The sequence below is a fragment of the Hakea prostrata genome, chromosome 10 (genome assembly GCF_041222555.1).
Source record: "Hakea prostrata isolate BN-2017 chromosome 10, UWA_Hpros_2, whole genome shotgun sequence".
Taxonomy (NCBI): domain Eukaryota; kingdom Viridiplantae; phylum Streptophyta; class Magnoliopsida; order Proteales; family Proteaceae; genus Hakea; species Hakea prostrata.
Window position 1 is genome coordinate 41,979,836 of NC_142609.1, and position 19,363 is coordinate 41,999,198.

Sequence of the window (19,363 nt, forward strand, 5' to 3'; positions counted from 1 at the left end):
TTTAGGCCAAAAGTTCAACATTCATTATAATCTTCAGTTATTCGATAAGCAACTTTTGCTTTTAAAGTAAAAATTTTCATTTATGCTGAAATCTTTCCAAGGAAATGATTTGAAAATGGTTGTAAACCCTAGTAATTGGGTTTTCCCATTAAATTAGTTTTTGAAGCTTTAATGGGGACACAACCTCTACCAAAAAAAAAAAAAAAATGGGGACACAACCGTCCAAACTCAGAGCATATATATCTATATCCTGTTCGTGCACTGATTCCATCCAACACTCTCACGCACAATAGCGCAAACACTCTCCTTCTCTCTTCACTACTGCAAGTCTGCAACCAGTGAACCAGGGTTGCTTGTTCTAGTGGGTTTTCTAACAGATGCTCACTCTGAGTCTCTGACCCACCACTTGAGATTGGTAGCATAGTGGAGAACATCCGCTCCCTCGAGGAAAGCTTTACACCCATGTCTCTTTTGGTGTAATTGGTAAGACGCGAATATGGTTGCAGAGGATTGAAGGACAGATTGGCATTGCTCTGACTCTAGCTCCTGGACTTATGTGACCAGATGCTTTGTGTAATCCATGCCTTCTTAATTTGCTGTTTTACCCCAAAAAAAAAAAAAATGGATTACTTGTAGAAAGAGAAACTGTTGGCCTTGTAAATTTTCCTCCTTATTCATCCTCTGAGAATACATTCTTTTTGGATTTTTGGAGGAAAGAGGAACTAGCCAAGTTTAAGGGAGGTTGAGCGTGTATCAAATGGCGGAAGAACTACTTAGCAGTGGAGTGTTTAGACACTATTCTTCCTCTCATCAAATCCTTTTAGTTTGGAGAAGGAACTTTTTTTGTTGTTGTTACTTTTACTTTATCTGTAATACTGAGATTGAGGTGTGACTCAATTTAATTTGAGATCTACTGTTCTTGGGATCTCCACCAGAATATTGTTGATTCTCAAATTATTTTCAAACCGCTCATCAGGTCCATTCTTACTATATTATACTCTGCAGGAATGCTGCGGCACTCGACTAAGGAGGTGGGATACTGTTGGGGAATAACACATCAAGGGACGGTTTTGTATTGCTCAAGTGGTAAAAAAGATGGTAGATCACTCACTACAACACTGGCAGAAGGATTAGCAACTGGATTACGGTGGGCTGGTAACAAATTTATGAGAATCAACCAAATTTGGACAAATTGGAAGCAAATCAAAGAATTTCTACCAACACCACGCATGACCGATGGAAGCAATCCAAGTTGTTATAACTCTAGTGAGTTAGCTCATTATTGCAGCAGTTTGTCACAAACTCATCAAGAAATGGCACCTCAAATCCCTCATCATGCTTTGCAATCATATCCAGTTTATGCTTTTTCAGGAGTGATTTTTCACTCAGATCCAAACCATGATTATGTGCTTGGATGTAGAATGAACTCAAGAGAGTATATCTCTCTGATGGCTTCTTTTTGGAAAGGGTAGTCTCACTGTGATTATATACAGGTGGGGGGAAGTTTTTGGGGATTCTCGAGTCTGTATAATCAGATAGTTCTCTGAATGGTTTCTTACTATGCATCTTTTGTACTACATTTCTGGGCAAGTTGGACCTGGCAAAAATGTGATTTTGTAGTTTTTTTTTGGATTGTCTAAGTTATTTAATCTCAAGTGCTGATCAAAAGGTTGAAACTTTTCTATGAATTTGCGTATGGAAAGAGTGTACTTGAATCAGAAATGACACGCTTGATTTTCCAGAGTGGGCTTTTGTTTCAGTGTTGCATTAGGCTAATGATATTCATATAATCTCTTCCATTAATACACATGAAAGAGGCATTTTGTAGCCGATATAAAGGGGTAGTCAAAAAGGTCGACCGGTTGATATGAATGGTGGAGTAGTCAGTTACACTAAAGAGGATAGGTACAACAAGTTAGACTTCATTAATACTCTAGTGTGCTTCATCAGGTCTAGTTTAGATTCAAGTTCGAAAGATATCTACAGTGAAGTGTCCTATTGTGTCTAATGTGTTTGCTGTTACTTGAATCTTCATTCTTTGTATTTGAAGTTTTAACCACTGTGGGGGGATTGTTGATGTTTAAAATATTACTTTATGTATATTATTTTATATTTAAATATAGGAGCTATCTATGACTTTATACGACTTTGTTCTATATTGGGCAAAAGAGCTGAGTATGTGTTTAAGACGACCTATGTAATATATCTTTGGAATTAAGTATTGAACCCATGTGCGACGTGAAATAAATATGAACCTTGGTGTGACCCAACCATAGTTATATAGCTATAAAGAGCCACTTTCTCTTAGGGAGGAGGTCACCTAAATATGTGCCTTCCTATAAGGAGTTGAACTGAATAGGTACCCTCACAATGGGAGGTGACCTTACCCTTTCACCCCCCCTTTAGGGCATCATATAAACCCATTTTTTGAGCTTATTTTTAATAATGAATTTCCCCCTCTCTCTCTCCTCTTTGTTGTCTTTCTATAAGCAATAAAAACAACCTGATTACACCTGAAGTAATCTTTTTGATGTAGAACCTTAAAGATTTGGGCTGATTGATTTTGGAGGTGAAAACACATTTGGTACCTGTATTGCACAAATTAGAATGTCTAAATACTTGCAATCATAGTGTCTAAATACCTTAAAGAAAGTACCACTAATACGTTTCAGTTCTGACAAATTTAGTGATTATAACAACTCTCAAGTGTTTGTGGAGGTTCCTCAGCAAATTTGCTACACAGACCCTTCAGCAAAACATAGTAACATTTCACTATGCTTAGGTTCCGTTCCAAACAAAGCTATATATATATATATATATATATATATACTAGTAATGACGCATGTGAAATGTTCTCTAACAGCACATGCACATGTGAAATGTTCTCCATAAGATTTTTATTTTTGTGTAATTTAATTTTTATCTTCTTCTTTGAGTTGAATTTTAATTTTAAAACCTGTATATTTATGATGCCTAGTCATGGTGATGGTGGCACAAAGACTGTAAATGATGATTTATTACTACGATGAGACTTGTCACCCTTAAGTTTGGACAGATGAGAGATTGCGTGACTTCCCTAAGATAGCAAAGTAACAATATCTCAACTTTGAGGATTTGGAAGATTATTTTGAGATCAATAGCTTTTTTATTAATGGCTAGGCCCGAACCACTTTTTTTTGCAGGAGGGGGGGGGGGGGGGGGGAGGACAACCAAGAAGCTGAATGTTGCTCAATAGTCATACACGAAATAGGTTCAAGGTCTTCTTATCTAAGGAATCTATTATGCAGTTGGACACCCTTGGTACATGATTATAATTAAACACAAAAATCCAAGGGAAGATCACACAAAGTAACCCTTGTATATTTCATATTCTTGTTCCTTGCGACAATGTCACCGAATAGGATATCATTTTAATTTGTCAGTAGTTGTCTCATTACTTTTGAAACCCACATACCATGAGATCTTGCACAGGAAAATGGAAGAGTTTCTTAAAGTCCAAACAATGTGTTCTTATTACAATGTCCAGCTTCGACCATCAGACTCATTCAGGACTTCCATTGAGTAGTCGATGAGCAGACTATATGTGTATACAATTTTGATTTTAACAGACCAAGCCATAAGAAAGAATGAGCAAAGAAGGCGGTGTCATGATAAAGCCTAGGAATTAAACATTTGCTAGGAAATCACAATTGGCTTTTAGAACGCGAGCGATGAGTTTTTCCACAATAACAATGTCAGTAGGCCATGTCAATGATGGAGGTGATGGCACCTCCGGATAGGTGTACCACATAGTGGAGAATTCCTGACAGCCATGGCACATACTTCTTTTATTTTTCTTGGTAAATATGACCATGGTAAATACTCATTGACAAATGAATCCATGGGTAATTAGGAAATAAATGGGGGGAAATAGAAAATTTAATGATATAGTGGAGAGAGTAACGGATTTTTTCAAAGGTTTAAAAATTTTAGGTGTTGGAAAATGTTTAAAACCGATTGAGTTTCAAAGTGGAGAAATTTATGAGTTGGAAATTTTAATCGTTAAATTTTTTTTTAAACTGATTTTTGCATTTTATGTGTTGGACATCACAAATTGCATTGAACATATAAAATATTATTGAAAGTATAAAATGAGAATTTACAATTTTAAACACAATTAATTATATCAATGTAGTTAGGGAATGTGGCTATTTTGAGAAGCAAAATGTAACCATGACTTTTGAGTTCATGCTTTTATAATAGTAGTATAATATTAGGTAATGTAAACATAGGTATGCGGTTGATATATAATCTGAAACAAGGGATGTAATATAATAGAATAAATTGGTGAGGATGTAAACATAATAATTTATAAATCTAGGGGGTATATGTAATTTTTCAATCTTAACATTTCTCTCTTTCTAATGGAATGCGGAGGGAAACATATGGGATAGTTGATTGGTAGTTAACTAAAATAATTTTAATAAACAATAATGAATTTTTTTTTGGGTATAAAAAGTAATCAATTAATTGAGTTTCTGAAAAAAAATGTTTTGTTACCCAGGTTTACTTAATAAAACGAGCTCAGATGCGTTATTTGTCACCATGTGAAGATGAGATGGTAACAACCCTAGTGTCACATTAACGTTTCTTCAATCATTGCTCAACGAATCATCGTTATGAGTTTAAAATTAATATGTGAACATCTTGTAATACTGGCGATGTGGGACTATAGGATTCCTCAGAAGCTCGACTACGCTTCTCAGCAAACTTAAAATCTTTTTATTTTTTTTTTTTTTTGGTATAAAGGGATTTTATTAAGTCAAGGATGGGAATATTAATATGCCTTAGCAAGAATCGAACCCACAAAACCTCTTCACTAAGAGGTGTTGGTTTCACCACTAGATCAGCTCTGTGGTAGTTGTATAGATTTATTTGCTCATTTATATCGTAGATATTGACGTATATCTCATGCCAGTGGAGCTGGAAATTTCCTTCACAGATATGGATATTCATATGTGTGTACAGATTTGATTGAGTTAGAGTGAGCCTATTGATCATCGTAGAGGTTTATGCTCATTTTACAATATAAAATAACTAAATTACTTGAACTTTTACTTATAAAATAGAGTTTTTTACATGTAAGTCCCTTTAGTAGACAACAAATTAATATTGGGTCCCTTTAATGTAATATTTTATGTGTACGTTCTAACCAAACTAACACAATTAGTCACTGTTAAATATATTCAAATTTCAAAGGTAGAGGGATCAAAATGCTCCTCAACTTATATAATACATTGTGTTGACTATTGAACCTTCACGAGTTAGGATTTTTATTTATTGCAGTGGCTCAACCTGTAGCCGATGGTTCAGATTTCACCACATCTACAAAATACAAAACAATGAGACACATGTCAATTAAAATGGTAAGGGTTTAACTGTAAATCCAATTTTTTCGTTTCACATTCTAAGGGTTCAAAATTTTACAAATTTACAAATCGAAACCAGACTCTACATACTCTAATCCACAATTTCGAAAGCCCTAGTTGGTGATTGGCATTTTCTAGTTTGATTACTTCACAATTTCTTTGAGTTCAAAATTTGGACGATCAGCTGTAGGTTGACCCGGATGAACCTTAGATACCAAAATCAGAGATTTTAACAAATTAACCACTCAAACATTTGGCAACCGTGTCCGTTCGAACTGAAAATCTTCTGGATTCCGCCGATAATCCCAAGGAAACAAGATATCGATCCACCTGAAAATGAAAACCTTTTAAACCCGCCTTCTGTCTCATTAAACAAGAATGGAATGTAGCATTTGATCCATTCTCAGCCAGTTGAAGTAAGCAATTTTTTACAGATATCAAAGATTCTCAGAATTTGCACATGAATAAATAATGGACATCACAGGTTCAATATTTTCAGATAACATTGAACTACATGAAAACAATATGAAGTAAAATCAAATTCTCCTCCCTGGCATGATTAAAGCATTTACAAAAATCCTCCACTTCAACTATGCTTCATGAAGGAAAACAATGACATGCGAAAAGCATTTAAAACATTCTGCTACCTCGCATGATCAAAGCATTTAATTCTGTCAAGTATATACTTTATGAAAGAAAGATCTTCAATTACTCCAGATTCAGAGTGAAATGAGCTTCTGATTGAACCTGCCAGGCATATATTTCCGGCATAAAATAAACAGACTCATCTCCAGAATGAAGATCCAAAGATTCCTGATGGCGATGACCACTAGTGTCTGTAATGTTTTTTCTTTTTCTTTTTCAAGTGTTAAATTCTGAAGGGTACGGAAATGTTGATTTAAGCTTCCAGCCAAGCCCTAGCAGAAAATTACCCTACTGGAAGTGCAACATCTTCTCCATGCCAAATATCATCATATATTGCCAGAAACAAAAGAGACCTAATTCACTTCCACGAGCAGATCTTCGAGATAACGAACCTCGGTTTATCACAAAAACTGAACAGAAGAATAAATAAAACAGAAGTAAATGGTTTCAATAACCGACAACAACAACACAAAACGTACCTAAGAAAAGAAGGTTGGCAGAAATCGGCATAAGATTCAAAAGAAAGAAATATAACAGCAATTAGGAGGAAAAAAAATTGATGATCGAATGAGTGGATAAGCAGAGAGAAAGAAGTGACCTTAGCCACAACTAAGCTTAGCACTTCTGAAACGCGTCCGAGAGTGCAAGAAATCAAGCAAAGTAGTTGAAGGTTCTATGCTGGATAATTCGAGTCTCTCGCCATTGATAGCAAAAACCAGCTTCTTCTCTCCGATCCCTTCCATCCTTGAGTTCCACTGAGTAGTACGAAGCAGAGTCTCGTTCTGTCACTCCTGAGGCCGACTTCATTACTTTCCTATTATGTGTTCATCTTCTTCATTCTCATTTCTTGATTTTCACCTTCTTCCGATTATCTTGTAGAGGTAAATTGGAAAGTGAACAGTTACTTATTTGTTTGATAATGATTATATTTTTAATAGGAGAGAAATTAGTGATATTTATTTAATAATGATTATACTTATTAATAAAATTACAAATTTAGTTATTATTTATTAGTGATTTAACTGTATAATTAATTGAATAAATAAAGGTACTTATGGAAATCGAAATGTAGCCGTATTTTTTGATAGTATAATATATATATATATATACCCTGTTCGTGCATTGATTCCATCGAACACTCTCACACACAGTAGTGCAAACACTCTCCTTCTCTCTATGGTGAGCTCGTGTAGGAGGTGTGGCATCAAGAGAAGGACTTTATGTTAGAAAATTAACACTCGACTCTTCATGTCCAAGGTGCTGCTGCAAGGAAGAAACTATAGATCATATAATTTTGCATTGCCTTTTTTCAAAAACAATATGGTTTGCTAGCCCTATATCAACAAGGATCCCTACTTCATCATATTTTGATATTCAGCAGTGGGTTAATTCATGGGAGAATTGGAAAGAAGAGGGCAGAACAACTAAAGTGTCTGGTTACCTTTATTGCATGGTCAATTTGAAAATCTAAAAATAGTTTATCTTTTCCAAGACTCAAAGATACTCCTTTGAGGTGTTCCTAAAAGCTTGAGTACGTTTGAAGAGTTCTACAAAGTGAAGAATAAATATGGAAAAATAAATAGGGGAAGGTCTCATAAGCCTCAAACAATTGTATGGATTCCCCTCATCAAGATTGGCTTAAGATTAACTATGATGCATCTTAGAAGAAAGGTGATCCTAAAGGAGGTCTATGATTTATTTGCAGGGACTTCCAGGGAAGATCAGTATTTGCCATATCAGAATTTCAAAGCTTTGGCAGTAGCAAAGAAGGGGAGGCATTGATAATTAGAAGAGCTTTAGTTGAAGCAACTGAAAATTGGCTAGATAAGATTATAATACAATTAGATTCTTTTGTAGTTATCAACCATATTTCTAAAGATCAATGGTTCTCTCATATCATACTTAGGCCCTTTTTAGATGATACTCTGTTATTTGCCATATCAGAATTTCAAAGCTTTGGCAGTAGCAAAGAAGGGGAGGCATTGATAATTAGAAGAGCTTTAGTTGAAGCAACTGAAAATTGGCTAGATAAGATTATAATACAATTAGATTCTTTTGTAGTTATCAACCATATTTCTAAAGATCAATGGTTCTCTCATATCATACTTAGGCCCTTTTTAGATGATACTCTGTTTTTTAAGACTAGATTTGAATCCTGTATTTTTTAGCCTATTTTTAGGTTGGCAAATTCAATAGCCAATAACCTAGCTAAGAAGGCCATGTCGGCTAGGAGCACGAGTTTGGTGCCTGTTTCACTCTGTAGTTGAAAGATCTTTATATCATTTTTTCTGAATAAAATCGTTTTGAACAAAAAAACAAAAAAACTCCTTCTCTCTTCATTACTGCAACTAGTGAATCAGGGTTTGCTTGTGTAATCCATGCATTCTTGATTTGCTGTTTTACCCAAAAAGAAAAAAAAAAAAAATGGATTACTTGTAGAAAAAGAAACTGTTGGCCTAGTAAATTTTCCTCCTTATTCATCCTCTGAGAATACATTCTTTTGGATTTTTGGAGGAAAGAGGAACTAGCCAAGTTGAAGGGAGGCTGAGGGCGCATCAAATGGCGGAAGAACTACTTAGAAGTGGAGTGTTTAGACACTATTCTTCCTCTCATCAAATCCTTTTAGTTGGAGAAGGAGATTTTTCTTTCGCATTGTGTCTAGCTCGATCATTCGGTTCTGCCTCTAACATTGTAGCTACGTCTCTCGATTCTTATGGTGGGTTCCATTCAACTACTAGTTTCTGCATTTATGTACTCAGTTTTCTTTCCTTGCAACAGTTTCTGCATTTATATACTCAGTTTTCTTGCCTTGCAACATTTTCTTTCTGTTCTATTCTGATTGTTGATTCCTATTTCAGTCGATCACTGCATTTTTCGATTTCAAGATCAAAATTGATTATTGGATCATTTTGGTTTTTGTTCAATAAATTTTTGCTGCTAATCTTGTCAAGAGGTGTTGAAACTATGGATGACATCTGCTAATGTGCTCTATACTAGGATCAAAACTTACCCTAAAACTCCGAAGCATTAAAAAACTGATCTCATCACCGTAAGTGCTGTATTTCTTGATTTTTTTCATTCTGCGGTTTTTCCGGAAGTTCAAAAGTATTTGGGGTTTTCTTTCTTTATTGCGAATGGTGTTCTCTTTATATTCTGTTGCATTATGTATTGATTAGCTAATAGTCTTTTGCTTTTTCGTTTATGGTTATGTATTTAAATAGGGTTTGTCTTGTCTTGAACTCAGGAATCTTTATCTTCTTGGAAAAATAGAATATAGTAAAACCTAGAAGTTGGTCGCTTAAACTTTTCTGGAGTTCCTTTCTGATCATCGAAATAATTTCCTCAACAGAATCTGTGATCAGCAAGTATAAAAAAGCCAAATCGAATGTGGAATACTTGAAGAAACTAGGAGCAGCGGTTTTGCACAGAGTAGATGCCACCAAAACGAAGTTCCACCCTGAACTAAGATTCGATCGAATTATCTTTAACTTCCCTCATGCAGGTTTCCATGGGAAGGAAGATGATGCCCATATTATCGAGTAAGCTTTCTTAATAACCATAACTTTCTCATTCCATTACTTGGGATATTCGAATGTGTTGTTTGGTTTGGAGCAATTCTAAGGATGTCAATTCATAAGATGTATTGTTTACCCAAAACCATAATTGTGCACCGTATCATATCGTATCATACCGTACCAAATAAATATGGAATTGTATGGGTTTGGCAAACTGTACCATTTGTGTATGATATGAAAATGGTGTGGACAAAATGAAACAAATGAACTATGCGAAGCCAATACCGCACCACATACCGGAGCCATATAACACCCAATATGGTACAATAGTGGCATGACATACTTCTACCCATTTGTTATTAGGCATGATAATGGTATGAGGTAAATATATTTGATACCATATATGATATATATATATACCAGACTGAATTGACACTGTTATGAATTACTAACCATTTTTAGTTTGACCATCTAATTTTCTCATTGTGCCTCTCAAATTCTTGTATTTTGATGTTTTGCACTATGACCACATGTTTTTGTGTGTGTGCCAATGCTTGTAAATTTCTACAGAAGCTCAACTTGGATTCTTAGGAAGACTTGCAAAGAAAAATATGCTTCTATATGCATCGAATTTCTTGCACTTGCATGTACTTGGCTCATAATTTATTTAGTCAGTTGTTGTAATGTTCTTGAAAATTTTTATGCCTAAGTTATATAAGTGTAAATGGAAGCTTATTGTTGAGATGGGACCAAATATATGCATGTTTACTTCATAAGCATTATGATTTTTTTTCTTCTTTAAGTTATATTGAGCAGGCACTGGTGAAAACACTTTGTAATGTAGCCCTAGATTTCATAAGATCAACTAGGGCCAGTTCTTCTAAGTTCTTGAACAACACCAACTCAACTAGCTGAGATCCTCTAGGAATTTTGGTTAGGACCCTGTGGTTAAAAGTGATGCACTTCAGAACGTCTCCTCAGTTTCTTGGATTTTTCGTTTCACTCGAGATTTGGATGGTGTGATCATGAAGGGCTAGAGTGATTCCAAAACAAATCTTGAAAAAGTTAGTCATGAAGAGGCTTTATAGAGATGCAGGGCAGGATTCTTGGATGAATAGATCCTGTGGTTGGGTGAGGATGAAACTTGGGGTGAATGTTAATAATGATATTGAGAGATGATCCCTAAAGTTTGGTTATGTTCTAATGGGTGGATTGGAGGGGATTTAGGTTCTTGTTTTTGGAGTTTTAAGGATCCAAAAATTCGAGAACTTAAAAAAAGAGAAAAAAAATAGTGGAATAGAGAAAATAACCAGTCTGAGTGCCACTAGTTCTCTTCTACCTCCATTGCTGACACTGTAGGGAAGTTGCTGTTTGGTGTGTGGATCTCTCCATTAGTTTGGAGTGCAATCTTCGCAGATGGTCAACCAATCCAGACCCGTCGATCATAGCTGGAAGGCCATCTGCTCCAACCTCTCTTCTTGTGTCTAAGACGATGTTAGATACCCCAATAAACAAACTCATTGTGGTTACCTAGGGCCTAGATTACTCTGTTAAAAGAACCGTGTACCGTTAAATTGGACCAGATTCTGAACCAGTTGAACTATGGTTCAATTGAATGGAATGGAAGTAACGATTCAATCACCATGAAAATTATAAGAATCTTAATTATTTATTGTGTTTTGCTAGCTATTTATTATCTCTTTAATTAGTGATTAGTATCATAACATGTGGGTTCTTTTGTTCTTGCTTTCATGAATAGTTCACTGATCAGTTTCAACATATCCAGTGGTAAAACTTATGATTTATCATGGGGAAAGGAGTAATCAATTGAAGTTAATGAAGTTATTGACATCCGCTTAAAGATGACAAATAGCTTTATTATAAGTTTGGAAATTTTCTCCCCAGTGCTCTCGTGGAGAATCCTATCCATGGATGATAAAATGTTATAGTCAGGTAGTTGATTTTCATTTGATCCTATACTTACCAGACAATACCGAACTTAAAGTTTCTGACCAAGACTAATATGTTTATTTTTTGTTTGTCTGGCTTGATTTGTTAGTTAAATCTGATTTTGTTACCTGTTCAGTCATACATTTTTGGGATATCAATGACAAAAAGCATCTTCTAGGTTACCTCTCACCCTAGTTTGGTGGGTATGACTTAAATATCTTGGACTTGGAATCGCCCAGAACCTGCAAATTTAGAAATTAAGAATTCTGGTTTTCAAACTTGTTTTTTTAGTCCATCTAGCGAAACTTTAGGGCTTTTGTCTATACTACTGAGATTGAGGTCTGACTCAATTTCAGTTCACTTAGTTGGTAGGTTCAATTTGAGATCTACTGTTCTTGGGATCTCCACCAGATTATTGTTGATTCTCAAATTATTTCCAAACCACTCATCAGGTCCTTCCTACATTTTGTGGGTTCTTTCCTTACTTCTGGTTATTGTCTGCTGCTAGAATTTGGTATTACTTACTGCGGTTTTTTCACTCGGCATCCTAAGCAGGAGATTGATTTTATTATTTTCCTGCCCCCACCATGAAGGCTTTATTGTGAAAGACATCTTTCAGAAGATATTAGGAACATAAATGCAAGTTTTTGTTGGTTGAATGTGAAATAGTAATGGAATATAGGCATTTTCAAGAAGTATTGGAAACAATGCAAGTTTTAATTAGTTTGATATGAACTATAAAATGATGTCTAACATTGATCATTTCTTTACAGGATGCACAGGAATTTGGTGCAACAATTTCTTGGTAATGCAAGCACTATGCTTCGGCCCTCTGGTGAGATTCATGTGAACCACAAAACTGCTGGCCCGTTTGCCCGTTGGAATCTTGAAGAACTTGCTAACCAGCATTCACTTGAACTGATTGAATGCATTGAGTTCAAGATGGCTGATTATCCTGGTTACAATAACAAGAAAGGAGATGGACCAAAGTGTGATGAACCCTTCCCTTTAGGGAAATGTAGTACATTCAAGTTCATCCTCTCCAGCAATAAGCTGATACATGGTTATAACCCTAGTGGGCTAGCTCAAATTCAGGAAATGCCATTTCAAAATTCTTATTATTGCAGCAGTTGCCCAGAAACACAAGTGATGGAACCTCAAATCTTTCATGCTTTGCAATCAGATACAGTTTGTGCACCATTGATGATCGGGACACAAAATGAATTTGAGAGGATATTTGATGGCTATTTTGTAGAAGCTAATGCAATGTTTGGAAGAACAGATTATGATTATGCACTTGTAGCGCAGCAGAAGATAAGGGAAGGTTTTGAGAAATACATGACTGGTGCACCAGGTAGGACTGTGAAGGGTTTCATGCCCTATGTCAAAGCACTTCACCATTCGAGCAAGTGCAGAGTGGCTTGGCTGCAAAGGTTGCTACTTACGTAGTTGTCCTTGACCCCTGTCCATGTTTCTTTTTGTGGCATGTTCGTGTATATATTGTGGTAGTTTCGCAGTATTAGCGTGAGTGTTATTGGGTTGTAGAATTGTAAGAACACAAGAACTCAAATGCAGAATTGTAATTAAAACAAACACAGATGATGAAGAAGCCAATACTTAACTATATTTTTCTCTTATTGTTATTACGATTAGGAAAACAAGTTAAGACATTTTTGTTAGGGGAATAGAAACTTGATATAATGGCCCTGACAGTGAAGGTCTTCTGAGATTGCTAGCACCCTATCCCTGTATGTAAACTCCTTCACCTTGCTCTGTTGCCCCATGACTGTTTAAAACTAGATTTTTCAGATTGAGGTTTCAATTGAGAAATATTCTGAAAATTGATTAAGTTAATGCCCGAATCCAAATAAAGAACTGTCTTTTTGCAAAAAAATAGGTAAAAACAATTTTACTCAAGAAATGACCTCCTAGAATGAAATCGTTATCAAACATGTACCTAGTATTTTCTCATCAGTTTAGCACAATTGATGCAAAGTGTTGGGGAACAAAGAGTTGAATGGGAAATATAAGTTTAGTGTGTGATATTTTCAAAAAGCTTGAAATAGTAAGTTCTAGTCTATCATATTCTAATTAGTTCTTATAGAGCTGGGAGCCGTAAAATTATAAGATAAGCAATGCTCATATTAGAGTTGGATGAATGGCAAAATTAGGAAATATAAAATAATAAATGATTATATTAGAATTGGTTTGAAAATTGTTTTTATAATTGATAAGTACGTGAAAGTCATTTGAGGTGGCATGGCCACGTTCAACGGAGGCCTATAAATGTTCCTGTACAGATAAATGATATATTTTAAATTAAAAGAACTAGAAGAGTTAGGGATAAACCTAAAATAACATTAAGAGAATTGGTGAAAAATATGCATGGCTTAGGCTTTATATTTAGCATGGCCTCAAACAGAACTGATCGAAGGGCAGGAATTCATGTAGCCGACCTCATTTAGTTGCAACAAGGCTTATTGTTGTGGGAGGGCGGGAGCATTGGGAGACAAAGTCAGATGCGTAAAAGTTGCAAGCCCTCACCTCCATGGGGTAACTGTGGCTCCATCTCAGCTGTTGGACCTTTCTCATTGTGGTACTGCCTCCAGGACAAATGCAGAAGTGTAAGTGCTTTACTAGGATTATAAACCATGGCACACTGATGGTGCTTACACAGTCCCTTCCTCAACCTGTCAATTCTAGCATCCTTTATTTACAATATGAAATGCCAAATAAGTTTTGCTGCTTCAAGAGCAATGGGATGACCTACCAAATTGGTTATCTGACACTAAGAAAATGTTGAAGCAACAGAAGTTTTGTCAAAGCCAAAGGGGTCAAAACCCCCTTAGTGATGTTCAAAGCTAGAACTCCATTCAGATAGCAGTAAGTGATGATACCAGCATCAAATCATTTTAATGGGGATTTTTGGTAATACAACATATAAGAATGCATCACCACCAGAGATGTTTGATGCATTCCACATAAATCATAATTTTCATTCCGTTTGGCTCACAAGGTTAAATAGAACATTCACATTCACATTCACAAGTCCTGTTTTTATCTAGGGACAGTGAAACAAACACACACTCTCCCACTCTGCATCTGTGTCTGTTTTATCTCTGATTGCAATTGATTTGGTTGTTGCGAATGAACTTGAAAGTAGTGCACTCACCTAGACGGAAAGGTTGATCAGGGAGGTTGCCATGAGCCCTCTTGTTGCCGTAACCAGGGTAATCCTCCTTGCAGAAGGCAACAGATTCAAGGAGAAGAAGACCCCTCTTCTTTGCTTTCCTGACTAAATCCCATTTGTTGTAGGGTTCTCCCATCTTGTGGGAAACATGAATTTCTCCTTTTTCCTTCAATAGCACCTGGGCATTCTCCAGGAACCCTTTCACCAACTCTTTGTTCAACCTGCTCAACCAACATGATCAAAAACTTAGAACCCTTTCTCTACCATCTCGATATTTGATTCGTAATAATACAGAAACAAGAAAGGCAGAATAAGGGGAAACGGATGATTAACTGGATCTGGCAGTAACTGCCCTCGCGATAGAGAAAACCCACATGAGGAAAGTTGTAAACGATGCGATCGAACCTCTGAGTCCGGAGAAAATAGTGTTGGCTCATCTTGGTTGCATCGACTCCGTGCAAGACCAAACAACCCCTCTCTTCTAGCTCTCTTACATTCCCAATTCCATAGCTATATTTGCGGGCCAGATCATCTTCGTTATCACACAGTGTCCAATTCAGTGATAGGAAAAATCATCATTTTCAGTCAAATGAACAAGATTGAAAAGGAATTAAACTAAAGAAGTAGAATTTCAAACATCATGCGAAATAGATATAGAGAAAGATGGAGCGAATAGGAAGATAATACATTACATTTTGTTCGAATGGAATTTTACCTTGGGTGTCCAGGGATGTAGAAACCATATTGGTTGCAGAACCAAAAGCCCTAGCCAGACAGAGAGAGAAAGAGAAATCTCCTTCTCCTACCAACAAGGTTCTATAGGAGCTTGAGTAATGTTTAACCCATCTTACATCCCTTTCTTGCTCCTCTTCTTCTTCTTCCTCATCATCATCATCATCATCTTCTTCTTCTTCTTCTTCAACATTATCTTCTTCTTCTTCCTCTTCTTCTTCCTCCATGATTGGCACTTTGTACTCCATAACAAGCGTTTGGCTTCAAAAGTAAAGTGGTGGTCAAGCCTTGTTCTGTTCTGTTCTGTTCTGCACTGTGACCCCTGTAGTTTACAGTCCGAGAAGAAAAAGTTATTCAGGACCGATTTGAAAGGGACTTTCCTACGTACTGTGCATTTACATCAAGCTAAACACCAGGAGCTGTGAGATCGGAATTTTGGTCAAAATTTCGATATTAACATTGAAATTCAAATGGTGTAGATTCAAATTTGATTTAAAAGAGAATTAGAAAAAAATGCTTTTTCATCTAATGTAATTGGTGTATTAATTGCCACACCAAACTTCCTCTTCCCTAGCACCAAGGGAATAAAGGGAATTTTGTTGGGGTTTTGATGCTCAGCACCTATAAAGAATGGTCGAGGTTTTCAATCTTTATTTTTCAAACAATGTATTTTTACATTTTTTAGAAATGCACATTGAAATTGCAATCTGGTCGATCTTCACCGTACAATACTGAGCATTAATTGTACAGCGTTGATCAGGAATACGGACTAAAATGTTCTTCCATTTCAGTAAAATGCGTCATCACGTGGCAGTTAATGAGAGAGGTGGGCCCGGGGAGATAATTTATCAAGAGTACGGAAGGAGAAAGAAAGAGAATCACTTTTAAGACGAAGAAAATACTAATATTTGCATTATTTTTGGAAGATAATTATTTTTCGAAAATCTAGGAAAAAGCTGAGAAAACCACGACTGATTTTAATCAAAAGTCGCAATTCACAATCCCTTAACCTAGATGACATTGTCTATTGCATGTATGACTGTTTTGTCAATTTTTACTTCTTGGATCCTATCAATCCTTGTATTGTCATGCATCTCTTGTATTTTTTGATAAGAAGAAAAGTTTTATTAAATTAAAAACACTTACATCCATAATTTTGAATTGCATTACCTGTTCCTATTAGTTCGGAATCAGATAGTGCTAACTTTTCAAACAAACCTAGGAGCATTGGGGAGGGGAATTTGTTAAATATTACATATTTGGTTGTCTTAGCAACCTTAATTAACATAGCTATATATTGTAAACACCATGTTCCAAAATTTGGTTTTGGTAACTGATTTGACAACTCTTCTAAATTGCACCATATTTCCTGCATCCCAATCCCTTGTGTTGCTGCCTTATCCATTCTATATTGTATTCCAAAAAGAGCTGCTTCTACCTTGTCCGGTATCTGCACGGTTCCAAAATCGATGGACTCTATATGTTCATTCCTGTGCATCCCAATGCTCCATCCTGCCATCCCTAGGTGTTGGTTAAGTACTCCTGCACATATTAAAACAATATTATTAGTTTTTGAGATGATGTTGCACGAATTTAAGTTCTCATAGGTTAGGTTTTCTGCATTTGGGATTGGAGAATTATGAATTGAAATTTCATTTTTCTGTAGTTTAAGATTTGCAATCCAGTGATTCATGCATCTCTTGTTTGTATTTTCCTTTTGTGTTTTTCTTGGTTTAGTGAATGAAGGGTTGATTACAAAAAAAAAAAAGAAGAATATTTAAATTTGTAACGGTCATGTATGCATTTTATTGCATAGTGTCTATTCTGATCAAATATAAGTATTGTAAGTTATCCTTCTTAACAGCCAAACCTTTTGACCGTTAAATGTGAGTTGCAAATTGTTTAAAACTCTCATTCGTGTGTAAAAACAAGAATACCCTCAGTTAATTTAAGTTATCAAATCCTAGGTAGGTGAAGGGAGATCTTCTTCCTATACTCGGCTAGAAACCTACATTGCCGGCAATCACTGCCTTTCCTTGCCATCAACCACACCGGTGATCAACCAATTTTAAACCAATAATCATCCTGAACAGCTACAACCCCTTTCTTGAAATTGATCTTCACCGCGCGTTTGGGATCTTCAATCGTAATGCTTTGAGAGCGATTAAAAAGAGACTTGGAAATGGAAATATGAGTTTGATGTTTCCTATTTAGTCGGGAAGGTTATGGATATTATCTAAGCTTTGGATTCTCTCACAGGACTCTTCTACTGGAAAAGTTCAAAATTCATCTTGTTCAATATTATAGGATGCTGTGTGATTTGTGAAAAGAAATGAAGCCTATTACTTTGGATTGAGGGTTTTGAGGGCAAACAATAGTTTTGCAAGAATCATCCATGGCATAGTTGAGTGAGCTTGGGAAGAAGATTAAGTTGCCAATGTCTTCAAGTCAGTTCTACTAAATCTTGAGAATCTTATTTTTCCTTCGTTCACATTACAAAGCAACACTGGAACTCCATCTCCTAGGGTATTAATGGATACCTGTTAACCAACAATTTATTTCCCTTTGTCTTATTTGTTTGCTTCTTGCAGCTGTCAAAGAGGAACCAGAGGGAGGATTCCTCTCCCTCCCCCTGATTATGGGTCAGTAAATTCCAGTTCGAAGCACTTGAGATCAAACAGCTTTGAGAAGGGTGCTGGACATCACCACAAGACCTCCGCTCTACCACCTTCTCAACACAACAGCCAGCTCCGAATAGTCATAGGAAAAAAGAGTTTCAAACTTGCGCTGCATTGGTTCATATGTTTTCATGAAAAGATGAAAACCTGGACAACATGCTGGTACGTATGTCATCTTTAGGATATATAGTTGGTATAATTCAGAGATTATGTTGTCCAAGTTAAGGTATTATTCTGTTGAACTACAAGAAGCAGCACCAGTGGCTCCCAAAAATAATTCTACAGAATAAGCCCTGGAATCATAGGCTTTGCTGTATCTCATATTCTGCTCTATTAGCAAACTGGGTTATCAGATGCTTGATTAAGTGAACCATTTTGGACTTGCCACAAAATTCAGATTTTTCATGACATATGGTAGAAAGAGTTCTGTAGGAAAATGTACTGTTATGAGTGTCATTTAAACTTTTAAACATTACTACTTTAAAATCTATATGTTATATTTGATATCATGACTGGGATGGTTTGATATAACCATTTTTCTGGAGGATGCAATCTCTACCATGTTTGAGGGTTAGAGTGTGCCAAACACTTCCCCCCACCCTTTTTTTCTTTCCACCCAGACCAAGGTTGATGCACAGAGCACATGCTTTGCTAAAACTTTCAAACGATTTAGAATTCAAATGGTGAAGTGATGAAGTAGCTTTAGAAGCTAAGTGATAATATTCTGTCTCCCATTTGTGTTTCATCCAGGTTAATTTCGGCAGTGACCCTCCAATTTTTTTCTTCTTTTTTCCTTGATATGTATATCCCTCCTTCCTTTTGCTCTATTACATGGCCAAACTGATGGAGAGTCGAGAGTCAAGAACTTGAGAAGTTCTGGGAAATCATGCTTTCCTCTGATGTATTTTGTTTTGTCTTCTCGACATTCAAAAATAGCCTTACATGTATGATGTAATGAGCCGGCAATTGCGTATATTGGTGGGGGCTAGCGAGTGATTAACACTTTACAGAAATTGGGTACTACCCATGATGGATTGAGAAACACTCTTTCATAAAGACCAAAAAAAAAAAAAAAAAAAAAAAAAGAGAAAGAATCTTTGGGCTTCTCACTCATTATTAGAAGAAAACATTAAACAGGCAATTGATACGTGAATCAGAAGATTCCATCATCACCCAGAGATCAATTAGTTGCATTATGAAGCCATTGTGCATTCCATCACCAAAAAGATCAAAGAGACCATCGAT

At 36.0% G+C, this 19,363-nt stretch overlaps 2 protein-coding genes across 2 annotated transcripts; one reads left to right on the plus strand and one right to left on the minus strand.

The window, feature by feature from the left end:
• The first annotated feature begins 8,321 nt into the window (after window positions 1-8,321).
• On the plus strand, window positions 8,322-13,041 carry LOC149003097 (uncharacterized protein At4g26485-like). Its single transcript, XM_089137378.1, has 3 exons — window positions 8,322-8,769; window positions 9,403-9,592; window positions 12,292-13,041. The coding sequence occupies exons 1-3, from the start codon at window positions 8,613-8,615 to the stop codon at window positions 12,965-12,967; spliced, it is 1,023 nt and encodes a 340-aa protein (XP_088993504.1). The 5' UTR covers window positions 8,322-8,612; the 3' UTR covers window positions 12,968-13,041.
• A 1,129-nt stretch (window positions 13,042-14,170) lies between these two features.
• On the minus strand, window positions 14,171-15,804 carry LOC149003098 (uncharacterized protein At4g26485-like). The gene is made up of 3 exons (XM_089137980.1): window positions 15,424-15,804; window positions 15,042-15,240; window positions 14,171-14,929 (listed from the first exon to the last, which is right to left on the minus strand). The coding sequence occupies exons 1-3, from the start codon at window positions 15,686-15,688 to the stop codon at window positions 14,632-14,634; spliced, it is 762 nt and encodes a 253-aa protein (XP_088994106.1). The 5' UTR covers window positions 15,689-15,804; the 3' UTR covers window positions 14,171-14,631.
• Window positions 15,805-19,363: the final 3,559 nt, after the last annotated feature.